This window comes from Chionomys nivalis, chromosome 4, assembly GCF_950005125.1.
Source record: "Chionomys nivalis chromosome 4, mChiNiv1.1, whole genome shotgun sequence".
In the NCBI taxonomy this organism is placed as follows: domain Eukaryota; kingdom Metazoa; phylum Chordata; class Mammalia; order Rodentia; family Cricetidae; genus Chionomys; species Chionomys nivalis.
Genome location: NC_080089.1, coordinates 115,889,847 through 115,911,693, shown reverse-complemented (window position 1 = coordinate 115,911,693; position 21,847 = coordinate 115,889,847). Strand labels below are relative to the sequence as shown.

Here is a 21,847-nt window from a genome sequence, read left to right as displayed (position 1 = left end):
CACAGCAAGCACATAGCCTAGCTGGTGACAGAAAAAGAAGCTTAATGTCATCCAGAAAATTTCAGGGTTTCTCTCACTCTCAGGGATCACGCCTGAATTCACAGAGGCACATGGACAAGACCACACCGAGTCTCTGCTGCTGCTAACTGGCATATCTGGGATAGCAAACCAACCACGCCTACAGACTCACCACAGCACGGTCACACACTTACCCACTTGTTTACTGTGGACTTTGTTGTTGCAACCCAGACTGCAGGAGGGGGATCTGCTGATCTGTCAAGCTCCATCTGAAAGCCAAACACAAAGTCTTCTTTGCCAAGAGCTCATGCCTCTGTTATCACAGAGATGAGCTGTTAGCCTGGTGACACACCAGGAGTACCAACCAACTCCTCAGTCAACAACTAAACAGTGCCTGCACAGGCTTCTAGCAGTGAGCTACAGACGCACAGGGAAGGGGGTCTCCACCAAAGGCGTTCAGTCTGATAACGAGAGAGTCTTATAAGACTTATGCTATGTTATGGCAGGCAAGTATCCCTCGTACCAGTGAGCTACATACAGCTGTTCACTCATGCCTGTGTACATGTACACAGTTAGATATTTTTAGAATTTCACTACACCAGCCAGGCTGGTTTTGAACTCAGAAGCCTCCTGCAACAGCTGGTATATAGACAGGTACCACTGTGGACAGGCTCAAGATTTCAATTTAGATTAACTGTTGGGACCCAAGTGGACACACTCAAAAGGATGAGGGCTTTCTGGGGCAAAAGCAACACTGTGTCTGCTATTCCAGTTTTTATATATTGTGTGTGTGCATGTGTGTGTATGCACACGTACACAATTTTCTGAGACAGGCTCTTGTTATGCCCTTAAAGCTAGCCTTGGATGGCCACCATGCTTGGCTTACATTCTTCCCTTAAAGGCAAATCAATTTCTTCCTTTTTTGAGACAGTTTGTAGAAAAAAAAATCCTAACAACACACCAAATGCGAAATTAGCCCCTTGCCCAGGGAGGGGCTCACGGGGATCCCATCAGCACATGCGCTCTGGTCCTTTCAGAATATCGTACATGTTAAGATGTCCATTTATACTAAACAGAACCACTCTTCTTCCTACAGCAGGAGACATTTCTACTCGGTGTGTGCCACCTTCGTCAGTCTGCTGTCCCCAGCACCTGCAGTGCTCACAAGGAAGAGGCTCTCTCACGCTTGCTACCTCCACAGCCTTAATGCTCTGCTCCCCAGAGGATGGTTTGCTGGTCATTAGGGCACCACCCAGATCACGTCTCTTGCTGGGAGGCAGTGTGTGCAGTCTGAAGAGGGCTCTCCTCCTGCACGGCTCTTCCTTTCCTCACTGCAAAGGCTGGAACCTTGTCGTCTGTGCCTCTTTTTCTGTTTGCTCACGTCCCTCCCCTTAGGGAGGGCAGGAGAACTCAGCAGCATGGCTGAAACGGTGTCACCAGGATTTAGTTACCAGCAGGAAGCCATCCATCCATGTGCCAGGGGTGTGCCCCAAAGTCAGTTTGCCGCCTCACTGGCCTGAGACACTTTCCTACCCTGTTGAGGATGGAGGGTCTTCCCACCCCCACGTCTGGTCAGTGCGTAGTGCAGATTCTGCCGCACAGGCCTAACCAAGGTCACAACCTTAGCTGGAAAACTGGAAAACTCAACATACCTTGAGAACTGGTGCCTTTTCTTCACAGATCAGCACCCGAATGTCAGGGTTTCTCAGGTCTGTGCAGTAAATCTTCCTGTCCCGTCCTCCAGAGTACACATGAGTGAAGGCATCATTGACTTGGAGGGCCCAAACGCCTTCATCGTGCACTCGGTATGTTGCTATACATCTCTGCTGGCCAAGGGACCACAGGCGAATTGTCCCGTCAGAACTCCCAGAGAGGCACTGTGAACAGAGAAACAAGGTGAGGGTGCTCCCAGGAGCATGCCAGTCCGAAATGACCACAGAGAGCATGCACGCTCCATCAGGGACGCCTGAGGGACCTGCCCTAGTCCTCTTTAGCCAGCGCCTGCTGATTCTGTAAACCCTAAGGTGAGTTGTGTTTGGATGCTCAGTTACTGAGGCAGACAGAGTTGGATGGCAGCTGAAGGCAAGGGGATGGTGAACTCAGCACAACACCATTCCTGGGAACTTATTAAAATGTAAACTCTTGGGTCCCACCCAGACCATGGAGGCAGGACCACAGCAGGTCACCAACAGATGCCCAGCAGGTTTCCCGGGTAACTCCCACGCTCTACGGCTGACGGCAGTGCTCTGGCCAGAGAGCCTTTTGGGATCCTGTGTTACAGTTCTGTCTCACCCTCTTGCTCACGGCTCTGGACTTCTTGTGGTTCAGACAGAAACCAGAAACAAGGTCTAGCCAAGGACAGCACTGACTCCTGTGATTCTGAACGATTCTCACATGAGTTGTGAGTCAACACTGGTAGTTCTGAACATTCTCAAGGTCCAGGAGAATCAACTACAGACAAGTTGGAGGCACACAGATTAGGGATGAGTACACTGACTTAGACAGAAACAGGCTGACTGAGTCATCCCACAGCCATACTGGGCATGCTCAGTATTCCTAACTGGTTGCTGTGACAACTTGTAGAAAGCGTAAAAACTTCATTTCCCTGGGAAAGGACAAAGCAATTGCTGGTGCTGGAGGATGTGACTAAGCAATAGCTTCAGAGGAGCGCAGCTGTGGCCCAGAATTGGTGGTTCTTAAATAGATGGGTGGGGTAGATTGTTAACGTAACTGCTCCACCTCTTGACTTGAGGAGCCTGTGAGACCGTGGGCAGGTGAATTACATGAACACTGAGTAGAAGACTCCCTCACCAACTGCCAGGAGCACCAGAAACTTAGTCACCTCTTCCAACTAGTTCACAAGGGGATGACTGATCCAACCTGGGTATGGGAGGACTCACACGTTCTTTGGTATAGGGCTAAGGAGGGCTTCCTAGGGCAGAAGATGCTACTCTGACGCAGCCAATCTCTCAGGAAAGCTCCAATCCCTCAGATCCTAGAACATACGCCCACAGACAGCAAGGTCTGGCAAAGACGGTGCTCTGGAAGTCCAGACACTGAAGATGTGCAACATTTAGTTACCAGATGCAGACTGCATGGTGGAAGCAGAGGAGGAAGCACAGAGGTTGGGTCACATGAACACACAACATAGAACAATCGCAACAGCAGCCAGCACTCTGTGGCTACAAGGTGAGCAAGCCACAGGAAAACACAACCTGCTAATAAAGAGCCATCGACACCCAGCACGAGGCAGGGCTCAGGGATGCCCAGTGCTGTAAGCACCCTCCTTCTCAAGGTCCCTGGTGACACTCCCTGTCCTATAGGAGCTGGCAGGACCACAAACAGTTCCCACCCTCCACTTTGACCTCTTTCCTTCCACTGGCTTAGAATGTGAGACATCCAACAAGAAATTATTTCAGACAAATGCAACACTCTATTAAACCAGACAAACGCCAACCAGACATTCCTGTCTCCCAACGACAGCAGTAGGAGGTGCCTATGTGTAGGGGACCTGGCTACCATTGGAAAAGTTGCCTGACATGATCCCAGACCCCTAAGTTAGGTCTGAAACTTGAATTACCAGAAGAACCCTGCAGGTGACCTACCCTAAGAGCAAACTGGTAGCTTTTAAAACCGAGCCCCACTAACATTACTGGTCAATAGCAAATATAGCTGACTTTAAGGGATCTCCATCTGACAGTTAAACCGCCCCATACAGAAGAACATTATATATTACAAAGAGGACACAGGACCCAGATACAGTGGCTAGGAAGAGCTTTAGGCCTTCTAGCCACTGCTAGAGACTTAAACCTATAGACAACACAAACAGCAACAAGGCACCTGCCCAAGCCAGACAACCGAGACCTCCACTAACAGGCAGGCCAAGGCTTTGACAGCAAGGCTTCCTCCTGCTTACAAGGTCAGCACTTCAGCTGTGGTGGCCTCCATGCAGTTACAGCTGCATTAGGACTGGACTTGGTAGTTTTCAACTTAGTTTTTTATTTTTTAAAGATTTACTTTATTTTTAGATGTATGTGTATCTGTGTGAGTATATGTCATTTGTGTGCAGTGCCCACGGAGGCCAGAAGAGGGAACCAGATCCCCCCAGAGCTAGAATTACAGAAGGCTATAAACTGCTGGACCTGTGTGCTGGGAATAGAACTCCAGTTCTCTGCAAGAGCAACAAGTACTCTAACCACTGAGCCACAATTTAGTATTCTAAAGACCAAAAATTAGGATATAAATTACACATGCAGATTATGGTTCAGGTCAGCCTCTCCAATCACGCAGACAGAGGAACTTCCGCTAGAACCGTCAACTGGGCCTGAAAGCGCGCCTACCTGTGTGCCGTCCCTGTTCAGCAGCAGCGCCTTCACGTTGTCCGTGTGTCCTTTCAGCTTCATGAGCTTCGCGCAGGTTCTTGGATCCCACACTCTTAGAACCTGCCAGTGTTTAGAGTATTATACAAACCGAACACAGACAGAACCAGCTTTTGAAAGCAGCCGACTTTCATATCAAATGTCAACTACTAAATTCTAAGGAGGAAACACTGCTGCAGCCAATGTATGCTGTCCAAGGCTGCTAAGCTTAAGGACACCTTTCTAAGGCCAAAAACCACAGTCATCTCCCCACGCCACGTACAGCAGTTTTGCAGTTACACTCTGATGTATACAAATAACACTTCTTTTATCATCCATTGGACAAAATCACTGTCATTATTATTTTATTCTTTAGCTTCTTTTGAGACAGGAATTGGTTGTACTGTCTAGGTTGGTTGTGAATTTCTGGACTCAAGCAAATCTTTCTGCCTCAGCCTCCTGAGTGCTGGGACTACCGCATGCTACCTCACCCAGCTCTGGGCATGTTTTTAAGGACTTCATTTTCTTAGGTTCAGAGACACTGGCCAGGCTATCCTTACCTTTTCAGTGGACCCTGATACAATGATTGTTCCCAGTTGGTTCATGGCCAGGCTATAAATGGAATCTTTGTTCCCACTTAAGGAAGAAGCTATTGAGGATAAAAGGAGTTGAGTATTAACAAAGTGACCAGGTGTTCAGCAACTTGTCAGCAAAGATCACAAGCTTACACATTTGATCCAGAAACTTCACAAACACTTTAAGGACACGAAATCTATCTATACTAGAGATAATTCCAAATAACAGTATCATCATCAACATTTGTTTTTCTGGATTTGCATATGTGTAAGTGTTCAATATCTGTCAAGTGGAACTGTACTGCCATTTAAAACTGACCCACATAAAAGCAGTGTATTTCCAAAGACGGGCCTGATTTGTTCCAAAGCCACTGTTATTCAAAGAAATGCAAAATGAAAACACCATTTCATACACAAATCAGATTAAAAAAAAAAATAAAAACCCAAACCCCCAAAATCTAAAGCAACACTTTAACCAGAATCATGTCTATACCCTTTGATTTGGAAGCCAAAGTGAAAGTGTTTCCATGGTAACCGGCTCACAAATACACACCCAGTGGCCCGAGGAGCAAGCACAGGTGAGAGGTTTAGAAATGCCTGCTTGTAAGCATTCCAACAAAGGTAACTATGATTAGCATGGGTTCTACACTCATAAACCTGAGTGACAGCCTCCCTTACAATCTAAGTAAGCCCAGCTATGGAAGGATCTATGTTCACTAAGGCCAAGTTTCTGTTCCTGTGTACCTTAGAGGCAGGCCTTACAAAGAGAGGCCTAGGACAGACCAGGCAGGCCTACCTGCTGGATCCCTGAAAACCCCAAGGGAACAACGGGCAGAGCCCCTTTAGATCCACACCGCTGGGAAAACCAACACTGAGCAAGTTGTAAATGCAGTCTCTCTAGCGGTCTTCCCAGCAGACTTGGTCACGCTGTAACTATCTCAGCCAAGCCACGGTAGCCCTGGAATAACATAAGCTGAGACCATACAGCGCAGAAACCTCGCTGTCTGAGTCTGAGTCTTCAACACCTCCTCTGGTCGAAGTTAGGCCAAACTCTGCTCCCATAAGAAGTCCTCAGACATTTAGTCTAGAGGCTTCCATAGGCTGGGCTATTGTAGTATCGAACTTCAAGTCTAGATCTGTGTAAGCCTGACCTGGAAGTTTATCAAACAGCCACACTGAACACCTCTACATCCCTCTAGAAGCACCTGAGTCTTACTGGGCTTTTCTAGAACTGCTAGATTCTTTCAGGCTGCTCTGAACAGACTTCTCAGCTGGTATGGGAACATTCTCTTCTGGGTATTTCTCATCTTGGCCATGAAAAGCTCATGAATCCAGTAAGACTCTAAAGTCAGAAAAGAGCCTGCATTGCCAACTATCACCTTCTTCAGAACACTGGCTGTGTGTGTCTGGGGCAGCAACACTATCGGAGGCACACGGTGTGACAAGACAGATTCTTCTGCCTGCAGGGACTCACACCATAGCTATGTAGCTAAAAAATACACATGGAATAGTCAGCTTCCATCTGGAGAAGCTACTCAGTCTACAGCGCAGCGATGGGCTATCTCCTAGTTCAATCACAATCCTGGGGGCTAGAAGCTGTATGCAGAAGTACTCTCAAAATATGAACCACCATCTTGACGCAAACGTATCAAAGATGTTGTATAACATTCTTTATGTCAACTTAGATCTCTTTCAAAAATGTTTTTCAAACACCTTACTTGTGACAGTGTTATTTGAGGCAGTCAATGCTGTCAGAGTATTCACATCCCAAAGGAATATTTGTCTGTCCAACCCAGCCGATGCTACCAGCTCTTTATCCTTGGCATATGCTAAGGCCTTTACATAGTCCTGTAACAGAACAGACACACTATGATCTATGCTGTAAGAACACGAGTCCCACAAAGAACTGAGCTCCCAACACGACAGGAAGACTGAACCGTGGACATTACCTTGTGTGTCCTGAGTGTGGACATGCAGAATCCTTTGTGTGCATTCCACACTTTGACCGTCGTGTCAGAGGAGGCAGATATTACTACAAGAGACAGAGTTGAGCAAGGACTTACTAGAGGGGCTTGAGCTTTGGGCCACTTAACAGCCAAGTGATGCTACCACAAACACCTGCTCATACATGCACGCTTAAAAGCTCTTTTCATATGTAAATGCGCGCACGCACGCACGCACACGCGCGCGCACACACACACACAGTATTGCTTTTAATTATACTGGTTTTAATTATACGGAACAAACTGTTCTAATCTCCCAGGTATAAGTCCTTAATTTAATTGAGAAATTCAGACTGCAAAACCAAGAAATGGAACTCATCAAAATAACAAAAACGTAATACTAAGGCTAAAAAAATTATATACAGTATAGAGTTCTATTTATCTATAGTTCAAATTTGTGTCAAACTAATTGTGTGCTCATGCTGAACAGCTAAAAGGAAGGTCTGGAACGGCACAAGGAGGCATCTGGTAATCCTGTTATATTTCACTGCGGTTTCAGTATGTGTGCACTTTTTTGCATGTATTTGGTGTCAGTGAAAAGTCTTACAGGGGCTGGGGCATGGCACCAAGTGCCTCCTGTGTAGGCATTAGGCACTGCCAACACAAACGTAAAAAAACTGGGTGTGGAAGCACACACCTGAACCTCTTATAACTTCAATGCTGGAGAGGGGTGGGGGGGTGAAAGCAGCAGATTCCAGGAGCTCAGAAGTTAGCTAATCTAGCAATCAGTGAACTATAAGATCAGTGAGAGACGCATCATGGAAGATGACACCCGATACCCACCTCTAGTGTCCACATGCATACAAACCTGCACACATGCAGACTTACATAAAGAATGAAAGTCATATCAAACAGAATTTAAAAATTCAAGAAGCCCAAGAAGCACTTACACGTTTTCCCATTGCAACAGAGCACGACATCATTCACCCAGTCGGTGTGGTGTTCCATGGATGCTATGTATGGATCTTGCTGAAACGAAAAACCAGAGTTTACAACAGAGAGCACAATCATGACAAAGTAGAATCAAGCTCAGATTCTTCAGTTAATGTGATACCATACTTAAATTAACTAGAGTGACACTCCCCTAAACAGGCGATGCTTCCAGAGACCTGATGATTTAACCAAGCTTGTTTCAGGATATTAACCATAATAAAAGCCTAGGTTCCCAAGGTTAAGTTTTATACCTTGTGGTGGCAAAATTGACAGTTCTGGGCTAGGCATGGACAGGGCACAGAGTGCTGGAGGACAGGTAGGGATTTCTTACACCAGCACACCTGTGGTTCTCGAGTCTGGCCTAAGGGCTTTTAGCTTGTAATTCCATTCGGTGAGTCCCTATGCTGCTTGTCCTTCAGAGAAGGAGACAAGGTGCAAGGGCACCAGCACCCCAACCCAGTTGCCAGACTCCTACCCCCTGGCTTTTACCAGAGCCTTTTAGACATAATATCAAGTTATGTCCCATACCAACACAAGCAAGTTTACACACTTCAGGGGCAAGGGAACAGCTCTTTTGCATATCTAAGAACTTGTCATAAAGACCAGGAAAAAGATGTTTGAGTGTAGGCCAGATAGACTACCAGATTCTAGGTAATCTGCATTTTCCCTTAATTTGTTCAAAATACTGGAAATTCTCAAAAAGTTAACATTATAATTCAAAGAATTTCTACAGCACAGCAAAGGCAACACACTTTTCTTATTTTCATGCCTTTGACACTGTCTTTGTCTCCTCAAGAACTCAGAGCCTGCTAGATTGAGTCCACTGCAAGAAACCTTATCTGGCAGCTGTGCCAATGACTCCCTGACTCAGTGAATACCGGTTTGTAGGGCTGGCTAAAAAGACACAAACTTAAAAAAAAAATTCAGGTGCTGGCACCAGGGGTCTGTGATTAGGCTGAGTTCCAGTTCACTGCCTGTGAGTACAAGAGACGACCAGACACACAGTTGAGAGTTGTGTAAATGCTCCTTTCCCTCCCCAGTGCCATTCTCTGTATCATTCACAAAGCAACACTCAAACAAACCCTGGAGTTCCCTCCCATTCGACTGCAGACCCCTTTGCATGTCAATATATTTGAAAAATCTCTTGATTATGATGCTGAAAATAGAACAGAATGTTGAATTATGTACTTTTACAAATATTTAATTTCCTTATAAAAAGTGATTAAGGTCCCTACAACATGGTAGTGTCTTCTTGGCTAATGGCGGTGTGAAACCATGGAGGCTGCCCTCTCCGTCCACTCCTCAGGCTTCTGCAGATGTCACTATCTGTTTTGCAGTGCTGAGCATCAAGCCCTGGGCCTTGTGCATGCTGGACAAACACCCTGCCACCCGAGCTACACCCCAGCCTTGAGAGCCTCGTGCTTACACAGTGAGGGACTGTAAATGCACAGTTATCAAGAGACTTTCCAAGTTCATAACGACAGCAAAATCCTGTGGAAGTGCTCATCCCCCACCAGCCAAATATTTCTGCTCCTTTGTGGCAGGGGACTCTTAAGGCAAAATAATTTTGGAGACCCTGTGTTAATAAAGGCATTTTCTCACAGCCTTACAGAACTCTGTGGATATTGTCTTCACAGAATATATTATGAAACTCAGTGCTCAGAGATTAAAGCCAGAGCTGAAGAAGAAGCCCACCAGACAAAACCACTGGTTCAAGCCGCCTCACCTTGTGCTGATTGACACTCCATATTCTGATGATGGAGTCCCGGCCTGCGGTGAAGAGCCTGTTGAGTGCTGGGTCCAGCTGCAGGGCATTAACTCCATTGCGATTGTACTTCTCCACTTCATCTCGAATAACATAGGAAACCTGGCAGACATCAACAAGAGCCAGGCCATGGTGAGGTGTAGCCTACTAGTGGCTAGTTCCAATAGCAAACTAACAGTTTCTGTCTTTATCTTACTCCACGGAGACTACAGGGCACTTCAAACCCAGCTCAGGATAACCAGGACTGCCTGGACACCTCCTGAACCTCCTGTCTGCCTCTATCTGTCTAATCCACTCCACCAACCTTCACCCACCAGTACCCCTGAGAACAGTCGGTCAGAAAAAGGAGGAAAACGTGGGAAGAGAAAGCTGCCCCCAACCCTTCCTGGTTTGCCTATCGCTGGCTGACAGATGCCAGGACAAGACCTGTAGTCCCATTCTGAGAAGACTGTGCAATGGCTGGTGCACCGAATGCTCTCTCCCAGCATGCCCTTCTCCAGCGGCCCAGGGGGAGTGAGCACCAGAGCAGCTTTTCCCAAAGCCTAGCACAGATGGAGCAGCTTCCAAAGGTGCCACCTTGCCTCACTCCGTAGTTCTGGGAAGAGTGAAAGCATACACAGCCCTGGGTGACTGGAAAGGTCTCTCTTCTCTCTCACACTTGAAAGAGACGAGGAAGTTTGGATACGAGGGCTGACTGAGAATTGGCTGGCACGTGCAAGGCACTGGGTTCTACCTCAAGCCTGACAAAGAAAAAACGCAGGGAGGCAGAGGCAGGCAGATCTTTGAGTTTGAGGCCAGCCTGGTCTACAGAGTTCTGGGACAGCCAGAGATACACAGAGAAACCCTGTCCCAAAAGAAAAAAAAAAAAACAAAAACCAAAGATAGATGTCCTTGCACAAATGCTCCTTTAGCTCCTCCAGCACAACTGTTCCCAAGCCCATGCCTTCAGTCTCCTTCAAAGCAGCCTCATTTGTGCTCTATCCTGGACACCTTACTGTAAAACTCCACCGGTTCCATTCCTGCGTTCTACTCACTACAGGAACTAGGCTGAACATTTAAAATCATACACACAGAGACAGAGACAGACAGACAGGGCCATGGGGACATCCTTGAGACAAGAGTGCCAAGAATGCCCCTTTTCTATATAATTATGGGCGATCTCTCAGCGGTCCCTTAGTTCCCGATCTTGCTGAGGGCCTCCACTGTCAGACCCAGGCGTCTGTACTATGATATGGTTCTTTGCCTGTAGCTCCCGTCACTAGAGGAGTGGCCGGGAACTGAACTGAGAGACTTAAACATACACAGGCACACAGAGACACATGGAGATGGAGACATGGGTCACTTGATACAGGAATGCCAAGATTATTGTGCTCAGGGGCAGCTTATACAGGGCTCTGGCCACGCCCCAGCTCTTGGGATCTTTCAGCTGCAGACCCACCAGCCTACCATCAGGGTCTCGTGCTCAGAGCAGCAGTAAACAAGTTGTTTTGCTAAGTTCACTCCAGCAGGTGAAGGGTCTGAGGCAGGCAAAGATAATCAAGGGGTAAGGGACCTATAGCTCCCAACACCTTACCCTACCCCAGGCCATCCCCTAACCTTCTAGGATCTTCTTGTGTTGTGACATTTCTGGATTTTGTCCTTTGACCATCCACTGGCTTTGCTATGCATTTAGAATGCCCTTTCAATTTAGAGTGTGGGCCTCATGCCTGTGGACATCCTTGTGTGCACAGAGTGTGGTCCTCACGCCTGCAGACACCCTTGTGTGCAGAGTGTGGTCCTCACGTCCTTGTGTGGATACTGCTGTGCCTGCTTTCTTTGTTCCTTCTTGTCCACTGGTGGACAATGGAACTTTCTTACGGATCCCTGTCTTTAACACAATCTGTATCATCTTTTTTCCGTTTACTCTCGAAAAGACCTCCTTTACTATTTATAACCCTATTTTTTCTTTTGTTGAGACAGGATTTCACCATATAGCCCAGGCTTGCCTGGAACTTTCTATATAGCCCAGGGTGGCCTTGAACTCCCAATCAATCCTCCTGCCTCAGCTTCTCAAGTGCTAGTACTTTTATTAAGTGCTACCATACCCAGCTTCTACCATTGCATTTTTCTAATAAACTGTAGTATGATGAAAAATAGAAAGTGTCTTTAATAATGAAATGGTTACACTGCCATACACTGGGCTGGCAAGATGGCTCGTAAGGTAAAGGTGCTGGTCACACAAGCCTGGAACCTGAATCTGGTCCTTGGGAGCCATGTCAAGGTGGAAGGAGAGAAGTGACTCCACAAAGCTGTCCTCTGACCTCCACATGTGCCATGGCATGTGACCCCTCCAGCATGGTAATAATGCCAAGTATTTAAAAACTGACTCTACAGACACTCTATGCAGTCACTAAAGGGAGAAGGAGAATTTATAAAGTCATAAGATTTTTTTCCTTTTTGGTTTTGGTTTTCTCAAGACAGGGTTTCTCTGTGTAGCCCTGGCTGTCCTGGAACTCACTCTATAGACCAGGCTGGCCTAAAACTCAGAGATCCGCCTGCCTCTGCCTCCCAACGTAATGGGTTCTTAAGACATTTTACATTGAAGTCCAGCAGTGACAACCTGCCTTCAAAACTGTGCCTTCAGAAGAGAAGAGTAAATACAAGGGCCTGGTGCAGAACCCCAGTTCCTACTGTGAGATGTCCGGGACAATATCAAACCCCCAAGGGCTTTAGCCATGCACAAATGCTACTCTTATATGCTGGCCTCCATTACTGTCTGCCAGAGAAGCAACAGCAGGGGGATTCTCAGGAGAAGCCAGGCCTGAATCAAGAAAGTGGAACCACCCCAATCAACTCACTGTGGTTATTAAGAAAAAAAAATGTCTAAATACAGAAAGACAGAAAAAAAAATAGAATTCATGATTTTTTAAATTTTAATTATGGGCATATGCATGCAGTCTGTGCATGTGTGACTGCATTGTCCATGGAGAGCAAAAGAGGGTGCTGAGAGCTGGAGTTACAGATGGCTGTGAACTGCCTGACACGGGTGCTGGGAACTAAAGCGGCGTCTCCGCAGGAGCAGTATGTGCCCAGGCCTGACATCCAATACTCTTAACAACTTCTAAGTAATTAGCACCAGCTGCCAGGTACAATTTAAATGTGGAGGATTCTGGGGAGAGCACAGAAGTCCTCCTGGTATGGTGTTCTAAGGGAAGAGCTTAACTGGAAGTAAGAGCAGGCCAAGAGAGGCAGACCTGGGCAAACCTTAGCAGGCAACAGTGACTTCACTATAATGTTACTGTGACAACCGAAGGCAGAGATGAGAAGTCATACCTGACTATGCTCATTTGCCTGCAAAATCAGACAGACACAATGTGAGCTTTGCAAGGAAACTTTTAGTAAGAAACATGTATTTTGCAAGGGCCAATTAAAGGAAATAGGAGAAAAATAGCGGGGTAGTAGACCTCCAACATGCCACATAGTAAGCACTGTCTCACTCATTTCTTCAGCAGCTATGTGGGAGATCCACCTCCATCTGCCTCAGCATCTAAACCTCAACGGCCCCGAGGCCACCGACAGTTAATGCAGAACAACCAGAGAATGCCTCCCTCTGCTGATTTCAAATTTCTGGTTCTCAAGGAAACATGGCTTTCCTTACCCCATTTCATCTCACATCACCATCTCAATCTCTCTCTCCTTTTCTTTCTTTTTTTTTTTTTTGAAACAGGTTTCTCTGTCCTGGAACTCACTCTGTAGATCAGGCTGGCCTTGAACTCACAGAGATCCACCTGCCTCTGCCTCTCGAGTGTTGGGGTGCAGTCCATTATCATCATGGTGAGGGAGCATGGCGGCGTGCAGGCAGGAAGTGCTGGAGCTGAGAGTGCTATACCTTGCAGGCTACAGGAAGTCAACTTAGACCCTGGGTGGTATCCAGATCACAGGAAACCTCAAAGCCCGCTCCCACCATGACACACTTCCTCCAACAAGGCCACAACCACTCTAACAAAGCCACACCTCCTAATAGTGCCAGCTATCTGCAAGTTACCATCCTGGCCAATTTAGTTCCTTGTGACTGTAGCCTGTGGCCCTTGCTTCATTAGCTGTCAGTCAGCAGAGGTCAGTCCATCTCGGCTCCGGCTAGCTGTCTGCATTCCCTCGCCTGCTTTTCCCCATGGTTTTCAACGGCCTGCCATGGAGCCTGGCGTTCAAATCTCCCATCTCCTCAGCCTTCCATTTCCAGGTGGGGAAGCCTCTGCCTGAGGGCTCCCGGGATAATTCCTGTTTCACGACTTGTAACCTTGTCACACTCACAAAATCCTTATACAGCACAACAGACGCACCAGTCAGTCCCGGAGAGAAGGGCACCAGCGTTTCTGGGGCCAGCCCTCTGCCTACCACAGCAACAGAACAGTTTTCAAATAAAAATACAGAATAAAAACAAAATTCACTTTTAAAAAAGAGAGGACTGAGGAAGTGGCACATTTAAACCCAGAGGGCTGGTGAGATGGCTAAGTGGGTAGAGGCACTTGGTGCCAAACCTGATGACCCAAGTTCCATCCCCTGGACTTACATGGTGGAAGGAAAGAATCAGCTCCTACAAGCTGCCCCCCCTCAGGCTCGTCAAGGCTGAGCACTAATTTCTATTTGGGTGTCTGAAAGACAGCAGATGAGAGCACACCAGCCCCCCAACCCCCCAGCTCCACACTTCCTGTGCTCTCGCATCTGAGCTGGTGGCCGTTCTACTCTTCAAGGTTTTAGTTCGTGGGTTACTCGTCCCTGAATTCACTTCTATCCTGTTCAAGCTGTGGCTGACTGAAAACAGACACAGGGGACAGCAATAAGGAGGAAGGAGCGTGTGCCACACTGCTCCTTTGCTCACAACTTGCTTACTCCTCACCGCACTCACAGCTTACCACCACATGACGCGGGTCTCTGACTCCATCTTCTACTCCTCTTTCCCTAACCCCAGGCCTCTTTACTGTCCACGAACAGGCCGCCATTCCTACCTCAGGACACGTTCATTGGATAGTCTCATTGGAGTGTTCTTGGTCTAGACAGCTTAGAAACTGTCTCACTGCCTTTCCTCCAAACCCTTTCCAGTCACTTCATGCAGAGCTTCTCTGGTGGCACAGACATGAAGGCAGAGACAGGCAGGCCTCTGAGTTTCAGGCCAGCCGGGCCTACACAGAGAGCCCCGTCTCAAACCATCAGCACCACCATCACGTGTTTCTCCTACTGCTTACCATGATCAGCTGTTTGGTTTTTTGAGACAGGGTTTCTTTGGTAGCCTTGGATGCCCTGGAACTCACTCTGTAGACCAGGCTGGTCTTGAACTCACAGAGATCCACCTGCCTCTGCCTCCCAAGTGCTGAGATTAAAGGTGGGCCACCACCACCGGGCTATTCCATGGTCAGTTTTTAATCCTTAGGGCCTACGTACCGTTGGAAAGAATTCTACAATGAAACAGCACATGCCCACTCCACACACTTCAGCGAACACTGTCCACATCTGCTTTATGGGATCCACCCGTGCACTCGATTCATCTTACCCTCTCACATCTCTCAGACAGCAGCACATCAGGACACCTTTCTTCAGACATTGAGGCATACGTGCCGCTGTCTAGTTGCTTATGTTTTTATGTTTATATATAATTTATTTAAAACAAAATTCACAGCGAAACACATCTAGATACATGACAAATCAACACACCTGTGCAATACAAACCTTACAAAGAGAACATTATCACACCCTACAAAGTTCCCAATTTACACACTCCATCCTTAGACAATCTAACTAATTTTATCACTACAACAACCTGTTAATAGGATCACATAGCTCCTGAGCAAGGCTATTTCTAGAAAGCAGGCTAGTCTAGTTGAGTCCAGGAAAAACTGGCCAACTATAACCATAATCTCACAATTGTTCCTCTGTCTAGTTCCATAATGACTTTCTATTTGTAACTCTATTTCAGCTGACTTTTAAAAAGTATTTTAGGGCTGGAGAAATGGCTCAGTGAGTAAGTGGCTTCACTTGCCACAAAAGCATAAGAATGCAGTAGAATACCCAGAAACCATCAACACCAGGCCGAATAGCACACATCTGGAATCCCAGTGCTTATATAGTACCACAGGAGGTGGAGACAGGAGGGGACCAGGGCACTCATGGACAGCTAGATAGCATGTGCATTGGTGAATGACTGTCACAAACAAGGTGGGAAGTGAGTATGGATACCAAAGGTTATTCTGAGCTCACATGTGTGTAAACACCCATGTTTACAGTTACATACACGGGGACACATGTTCATATTCTCTCTAACACACACAAACACAATTATAGTCTCTAGTCTGCCCCTTCTAGACCAGGGGTTAGTAACAAGTGCCTGACGGACAAATCCAGCCTCAACCTTCTTTCTGTGAACTGGGCGTGCTGGAATCCAGCCATCCCTGTTCATTTACAGACTCTCCATGGCTAGCTGAGAGCTCTAAGGGCAGATCCAATGCTTATGGCGCAGAGCTGAATCATTTTAACACCACAAAGCCCCCAAGAGCCGAAAACACTCCTGCTTATACTCACTCACACAACACCTGTACTTGTTGAGTACTCTTTGTGGGTCCTTCTTCACTGGCTACTCAACAACATTAAATCACAAGGCCTGTCTGTAACTTGACTTTAGAATTCAAGGTACTGTTTTCTCATCCAAAACACAGTCAAGAGGCAAAATACATTCATTTCCCCACCTTTCCCAAAATGGAAGGTTTTATTTTTTATCATTTACAAGCATAAACATAAAAAATGCATGTAAAGTGACTGAAAACAGCAGAGTGGTGATGCCTGTAATTAGCACTCAAGGGGCTGAGACAGGAAGACCACCTGTGGCGTGCAGGGGAGACTACACTGTGGGGCCTTGTCTCCAAACAAAACGAAACCAAAAATAAAAACCCGAAAACACACAGCAGCAACAACAAAAATACTAAAGTATATACGGGGGCATATTTCAAAAAAATTTATTTTATGTGTATGTGCCTGAGTGTACGCACATGTGTTCCACATGTGTGCTGCAGAGGACATAACAGGAAATCAAATCCTTGGAGCTGGAGTTACAGAAGGTTGGGAGCCACCCTGTGGATGCTGGGAATTAAATGCAGGTCCTCTACAAGCACAGTCAGTGCTCTTACCTGGTGAGTCATCTCTGCTGCCCCAAGGTACGTATCTTTACAGTAAATGTACCCTGTGTCCTTTTGACCCAGACCACAGAATATCACTCCAGGGAGCAGCACTGACACTCGAGATTTTTTGCTTGTTTGAGACAGGGCTTCTCTGTGTAGCCCTGGCCGTCCTTGGAACTCACTCTGTCGACCAGGCTGGCTTTGAACTCAGAGCTCTGCTGGGACTAAAGGCATGCACCACCACATTACAACACACTGTCCAGTAAAGCCACTATCTTACTTTTCAGAAATGGGAACATATTGCGTTAACTTGCTGCTCTTACTTCAGGATACCTTCCTGTTTTGATTATATGGACCTAGCATATATATATATATATATATATATATATATATATATATATATATATATATAGAGAGAGAGAGAGAGAGAGAGAGAGAGAATGCACACGGAGGGCTGAGGTCAAGCATCAGCACCTTCTGTTTTATTACTTCCATTTTATTTTATCTGAGGCTGACCATGGTCTCTCACAGACTCTGGACTTTATCAATTCTTCAAGACTAGATGGCCAGCAAGCTCCAGTGCTCTTCCTGTCTCTGCCTTCTCCATACTAAGATTTTGGCACATGCCACCACACCTGGCTTTTTTTCTTTTTTCTTTTTGTGGGTTCTGGTGATCTGAACATAGACCCTCATGTGGCACACACTTTACAAACAACACAACCTTCCCAGCCTCTAGTTTACTTTTTGATAATTGCAAAGTAACCCACTACATGAATATTTCATATTTTGTTTGACAACTATACACATTGAGATTTCCAAACATGTTTATTTAGTTTTCCACAATAACAAGACTCCTAAAAAAATAATCTTATATAAGTAGAGAAAGATAAAGAAATATGACGTGGGATGTCCTGTATATGTGTTGCTTTATTGGTTGATGAATAAAGCTGTTTCAACCAATGGCTGAACAGATTAAAGCAAGGCGGGAAATCTGAACAGAGATATATAAAGAGAGTAGGCAGAGTTAAAGAGAAGCCATGTAACTGCCAAGGAAGAAAGACACTAGTCAAAACCTTACCCGGTAAGCTGCAGCTGCATGGCGAAACACAGATTAAGGGAAATGGGTTAATTCAAGATATAAGAGCTAGCTAGAAATATGTTTGAGTTATTGGTTAAACAGTGTTCTAATTAATATAGTTTCTGTGTGATTATTTGGGTCTGAGCGGCTGGGAAACAAATGAGTGGTCTCCGCCAACAGATATATATGTAATTTTTGTAGAATAATTTCTTTTAAAGAGATGGTCTCACAAAGTAGCCCTAGGCACCTAGAATGTGGTATGTAGATCAGGCCTGCCTCTGCTTCCCAAGGGTGGGGATGAAGGGGTGTGCCACCAGGAAAGGACAGAACACATTTTTATAGTAAGGCACTGTGAACTAAAGGGGCTGCCTTTAGGTTTTGTCAAGGCAGGAGACAAAGCAGTAAGTGCTATGACTCTGTTTAAAGTAAGATGTCACATAAGTCAGGTAGCAAACTGGGAAAGCACAGGCATGGCTCTCAAGCAATGTCACTTCTGACTGGAGAGGATAAGTCCATCCAGTGGGCAGGAGTCAGAGGATCCTAAACAGCTTACAGGACAGGACCCTTAGCTCCTTCAGGGAGGATCGAGCTAACCTGAGGTGCGGAGAGTGAGCAGGCTGAGCAGCCCTAGGGTGACGCAGGACACAGTTGCTGCCTTGAGAGAGTGGAGGACAGCAGGACAGGACTGCTCTTCTTGAAGTGGGCATACATGTCCCCACTTCTCTGCACAATGAGATGAGATCATCTCTGTGGCTTCTAGCACCGCTTCTGTACCTACCGGACAAATTCTGAACTTTCTCTTCAGCAGGCTAACTTCACTCTTGTTAGGAAATAGTGTCTAGTTACAATCTGCTTGTTGCTGAACAAAGTGCTGAACACCACACTCTAGCTTCTTTCTGAGTGGTTAAGAGCAGAATCATCTCCTCTGTCACCCTCCCTGCACCGACCACCATCTCCTCCGTCACCCTCCCTGCACCGACCACCATCTCCTCCGTCACCCTCCCTGCACCGACCACCATCTCCTCCATCACCCTCCCTGCACCGACCACCATCTCCTCCGTCACCCTCCCTGCACCGACCACCATCTCCCCCGTCACCCTCCCTGCACTGACCACCATCTCCCCCCTCTCATTGCATGCACTGGCCTATACCCAGTGCAGCTAAACTTTTGTTTTGTTTTTGCTTCTGCCGCGTTTCATTTTCATCTTTACTCTCCTTGATCTCTATTGTCTTACTTTTTTTTTTTTTTTTTAAAGATGCTAGGGACTGAACTCCAGGGCCTTGCACAAGGTAGATGAGTGCTCTACACTGAGGTATATTCATAGCTTTGTCTTTTAGATGCTTTAAAGCATATGTATGTATGTATGTATGTATGTATGTATCTATCTATCTATCTATCTATCTATCTATCTATCTATCTATCTATCTATCTATCTATATGAATGATGGTGGTGCTATCTATCTATCTATATGAATGATGGTGGTGCCACAAAGCACCTTTGGAGGTCAGAGGATAACATGGTCAGTTCTCACATTTTACCATGTGAGTCCCAGAACTCAAGTCTCCAGATCTGGCAGCATGCACCTTTCTTCCCCAAGCCATCTTCCCATCCCTTGTCTTTTAAACCTTTGCCCCCAAACTGAGAGAGTGATAATCCTTACTCTATTGAGAACCAACATCCTAGTGTGCAGAACATGACTAAGTTACAGCTTAGCTGGAAACGGCATTCTCACCACCTGGCCTGGAAGCTGGGGTTACTGCAATCCCATCACGAATGCCCTTTAAAAGAAAAACAACACCTATTCAGGGAAATCTAAGGGATTTTAGATTGCTCTAATTTCACTTATTCTTTAAATTTTTTATTATTTGTGTGTGTGTGTGGGGGGGGTGTACAGCACATGCAGACACATGTATGTACACGAGTGTGGAGGTTGGAGCTTGGCTTGGGTGTCTTCCTTGGTTGCTCACTGGACCTGGAGCTTCCTGACCAGCAAGACTAGCTGGCCATGAAGCTTCGGGGATCCTCTAGTTTCTGCTTCCCGAGAGCTGAGATCACAAATGTCAACCAACTTGCCAGGCTCCCTTTTAAGTGGGGACAGAATTTTAGATTATGTTTGTGCCCTAGGCCCTTTACCAGACCGAACCATCTCCTCAGCCCAATTGCAGTCACTGTAACAACCACCTACCGAATACATAGGAACAATGAACTGGCCAGTGAGATCGGGAATCTAAAGAGGATATTTATTCAGAAAATTTTACAGGTCTAGAACCTTATGTTGGGGTTACTGTCCCCTGGTCCCCTCTTCTGTGGAGTGTTAGTGACTGTGGAACCCTTTCAATCTCTTTCCCTCTTTGGACCCAATCTATGTACTCAGTACTTGTCTGATGACACAATGTACCTTTCCAAGCTGCACACAATCTACCTGCAGGCAAACAGGACTTTAAAATAAATTCCTCCATCTTTAAGATAAAAGGTAGCAGATAACATTTTTTTTTTTTTCTGAGCCAGACTGATGTGTAGCTCAGACTGCTCTCAAACTTGTTAGGTACCAAAGAATGACCTTGAATTTCTGACCCTCTTGCCCTCAACACCACGCCCCTTGACCCGTGTTAGGTGCTAAGAGTAGAGGCAGCAGACAGGTTCCACCCGGCCTGGTTTCCTGTGGTGCAGGGGGGCTGACCTTGCTCAGGACAGGAAGTACTGTCAAATGAGCTCCAGGACCCAGCTCCAAAGACAGCAAGCAGAACTCAAACGTACACCACACCAAAGCGATTTAGGGAAACCCACAACACCCACGCTGTGGGTTAACGAACTCATCACCCGCTATGCCGACGCTACGGAGACAGGGACTGGAAGACGCACAGGGAGGACCGTGGAGGGGGAGGCGAACCCCACTGCAAAGGAGGGGAAACTGTCATTTCCTCCAGCGCACGCTCCCACGTGCGGCCCAGTCCCGCCACGCCCCCGCAAGGTCCCTCGCTGTCGGGGCTCACCCACCCGCGGGCGCCGCGTGGCCTCCGCCGCCGGGTCGCGGCCGCTCCGGAGGAAGGCGGCCGACAGCAGAGGCAGGTGAGCGGGCAGAAGGCCCATGGCGCCGCCGCAGGCCCGCTGTCCCGGGACGGCGGTTCCCCGGGACGGCGGCTCCCGGCGACCGCTCGCGAGGCCCGCGCGGGCGCCCAGTCCGCCCAGCCGCCGCCTCGGGCCGTTGGCGCCGCGGCCCCACCCCTCGCGAGGCTGCGCCCCGCCCCGTCATCCTCCGGCCGTCGAACCCCGCCGGTCGCGGCCCGAGGCACCCGCCCGCCCGCGGGGGAAGCCGACCCGACGGCGGCGTCGCCAAGGCTGCGGAGCAGGGCCGCCATACCTGCACTTTCCTCCGCCCGGCTGTATTCTGCCGGTGATGGGCCGCCATCTTGCATGTTGACACTCCGACGTCACTTCCGGGAGAGGCTCGGCGCCGGCGGATGTCCCTCCCTGTTCCCTTGGTTGGGCAGAAGGTAGGCAGGGCGTAGGCTTCCCGGGCCGCTTGCACCTCGGAGAAGGAGCCACGTGTGAACGGTAACGCTGATGGAGGCAGAGCCGCCGCAGGCGCCAGCATGCAGAAGAGAGGCCGCCCTAGCTTTATTATGAATATTTTTTAATTTAAATTTTATCGCTTTGTGTTTTGTCTGAATGTATGTATGTGCACTGTGTGCACGCAGTACCCAGTGAGGTCAGAAGATGGCGTCGGATCCCGTGGACCCGAGTTGCACTTGTTTGTAAACATTACGTGGGTTGTGGGAGTCGAACTCAAGTCCTCTGCAGGAGCAGCTAGTGCTCTTAGGCTCTGTGCCATGTCTCCAATTCATCTCCATATTTGTAGCTTTTAAATTAAAAACAAAAAAAAAGCAAAACTTTTTTGCTGTTATTTTCTGAGGCATGGTCTTACTGTGTAGAATGTGCTGGCTAGGGTGTGCTATGTGTGTATGTATGT

General features: G+C 47.3%; 1 protein-coding gene across 6 annotated transcripts in view; it reads right to left on the bottom strand.

Annotated features, from left to right (window-relative positions):
• Wdr48 (WD repeat domain 48) overlaps nucleotides 1-21,312 on the bottom strand; it is a 36,246-nt gene extending 14,934 nt beyond the window's left edge. Inside the window, exons 1-10 of one of the 6 annotated variants that reach the window (XM_057766575.1) lie at nucleotides 21,239-21,256; nucleotides 19,538-19,655; nucleotides 9,614-9,754; nucleotides 7,845-7,923; nucleotides 6,901-6,983; nucleotides 6,670-6,799; nucleotides 4,937-5,025; nucleotides 4,359-4,460; nucleotides 1,671-1,895; nucleotides 213-287 (exon numbers count right to left, since the gene is read on the bottom strand). In XM_057766575.1, the coding sequence (XP_057622558.1) occupies nucleotides 213-287; nucleotides 1,671-1,895; nucleotides 4,359-4,460; nucleotides 4,937-5,025; nucleotides 6,670-6,799; nucleotides 6,901-6,983; nucleotides 7,845-7,923; nucleotides 9,614-9,754; nucleotides 19,538-19,555 (942 nt within the window). In that variant the 5' untranslated portion in view covers nucleotides 19,556-19,655; nucleotides 21,239-21,256. Of the gene's footprint in view, nucleotides 1-212; nucleotides 288-1,670; nucleotides 1,896-4,358; nucleotides 4,461-4,936; nucleotides 5,026-6,669; nucleotides 6,819-6,900; nucleotides 6,984-7,844; nucleotides 7,924-9,613; nucleotides 9,755-19,537; nucleotides 19,656-20,874; nucleotides 21,045-21,238 lie in introns of those variants that run through there. The other 5 variants (XM_057766576.1, XM_057766574.1, XM_057766572.1 and 2 more) reach the window with 5 other exon arrangements.
• Between the last annotated feature and the right edge of the window lie 535 nt (nucleotides 21,313-21,847).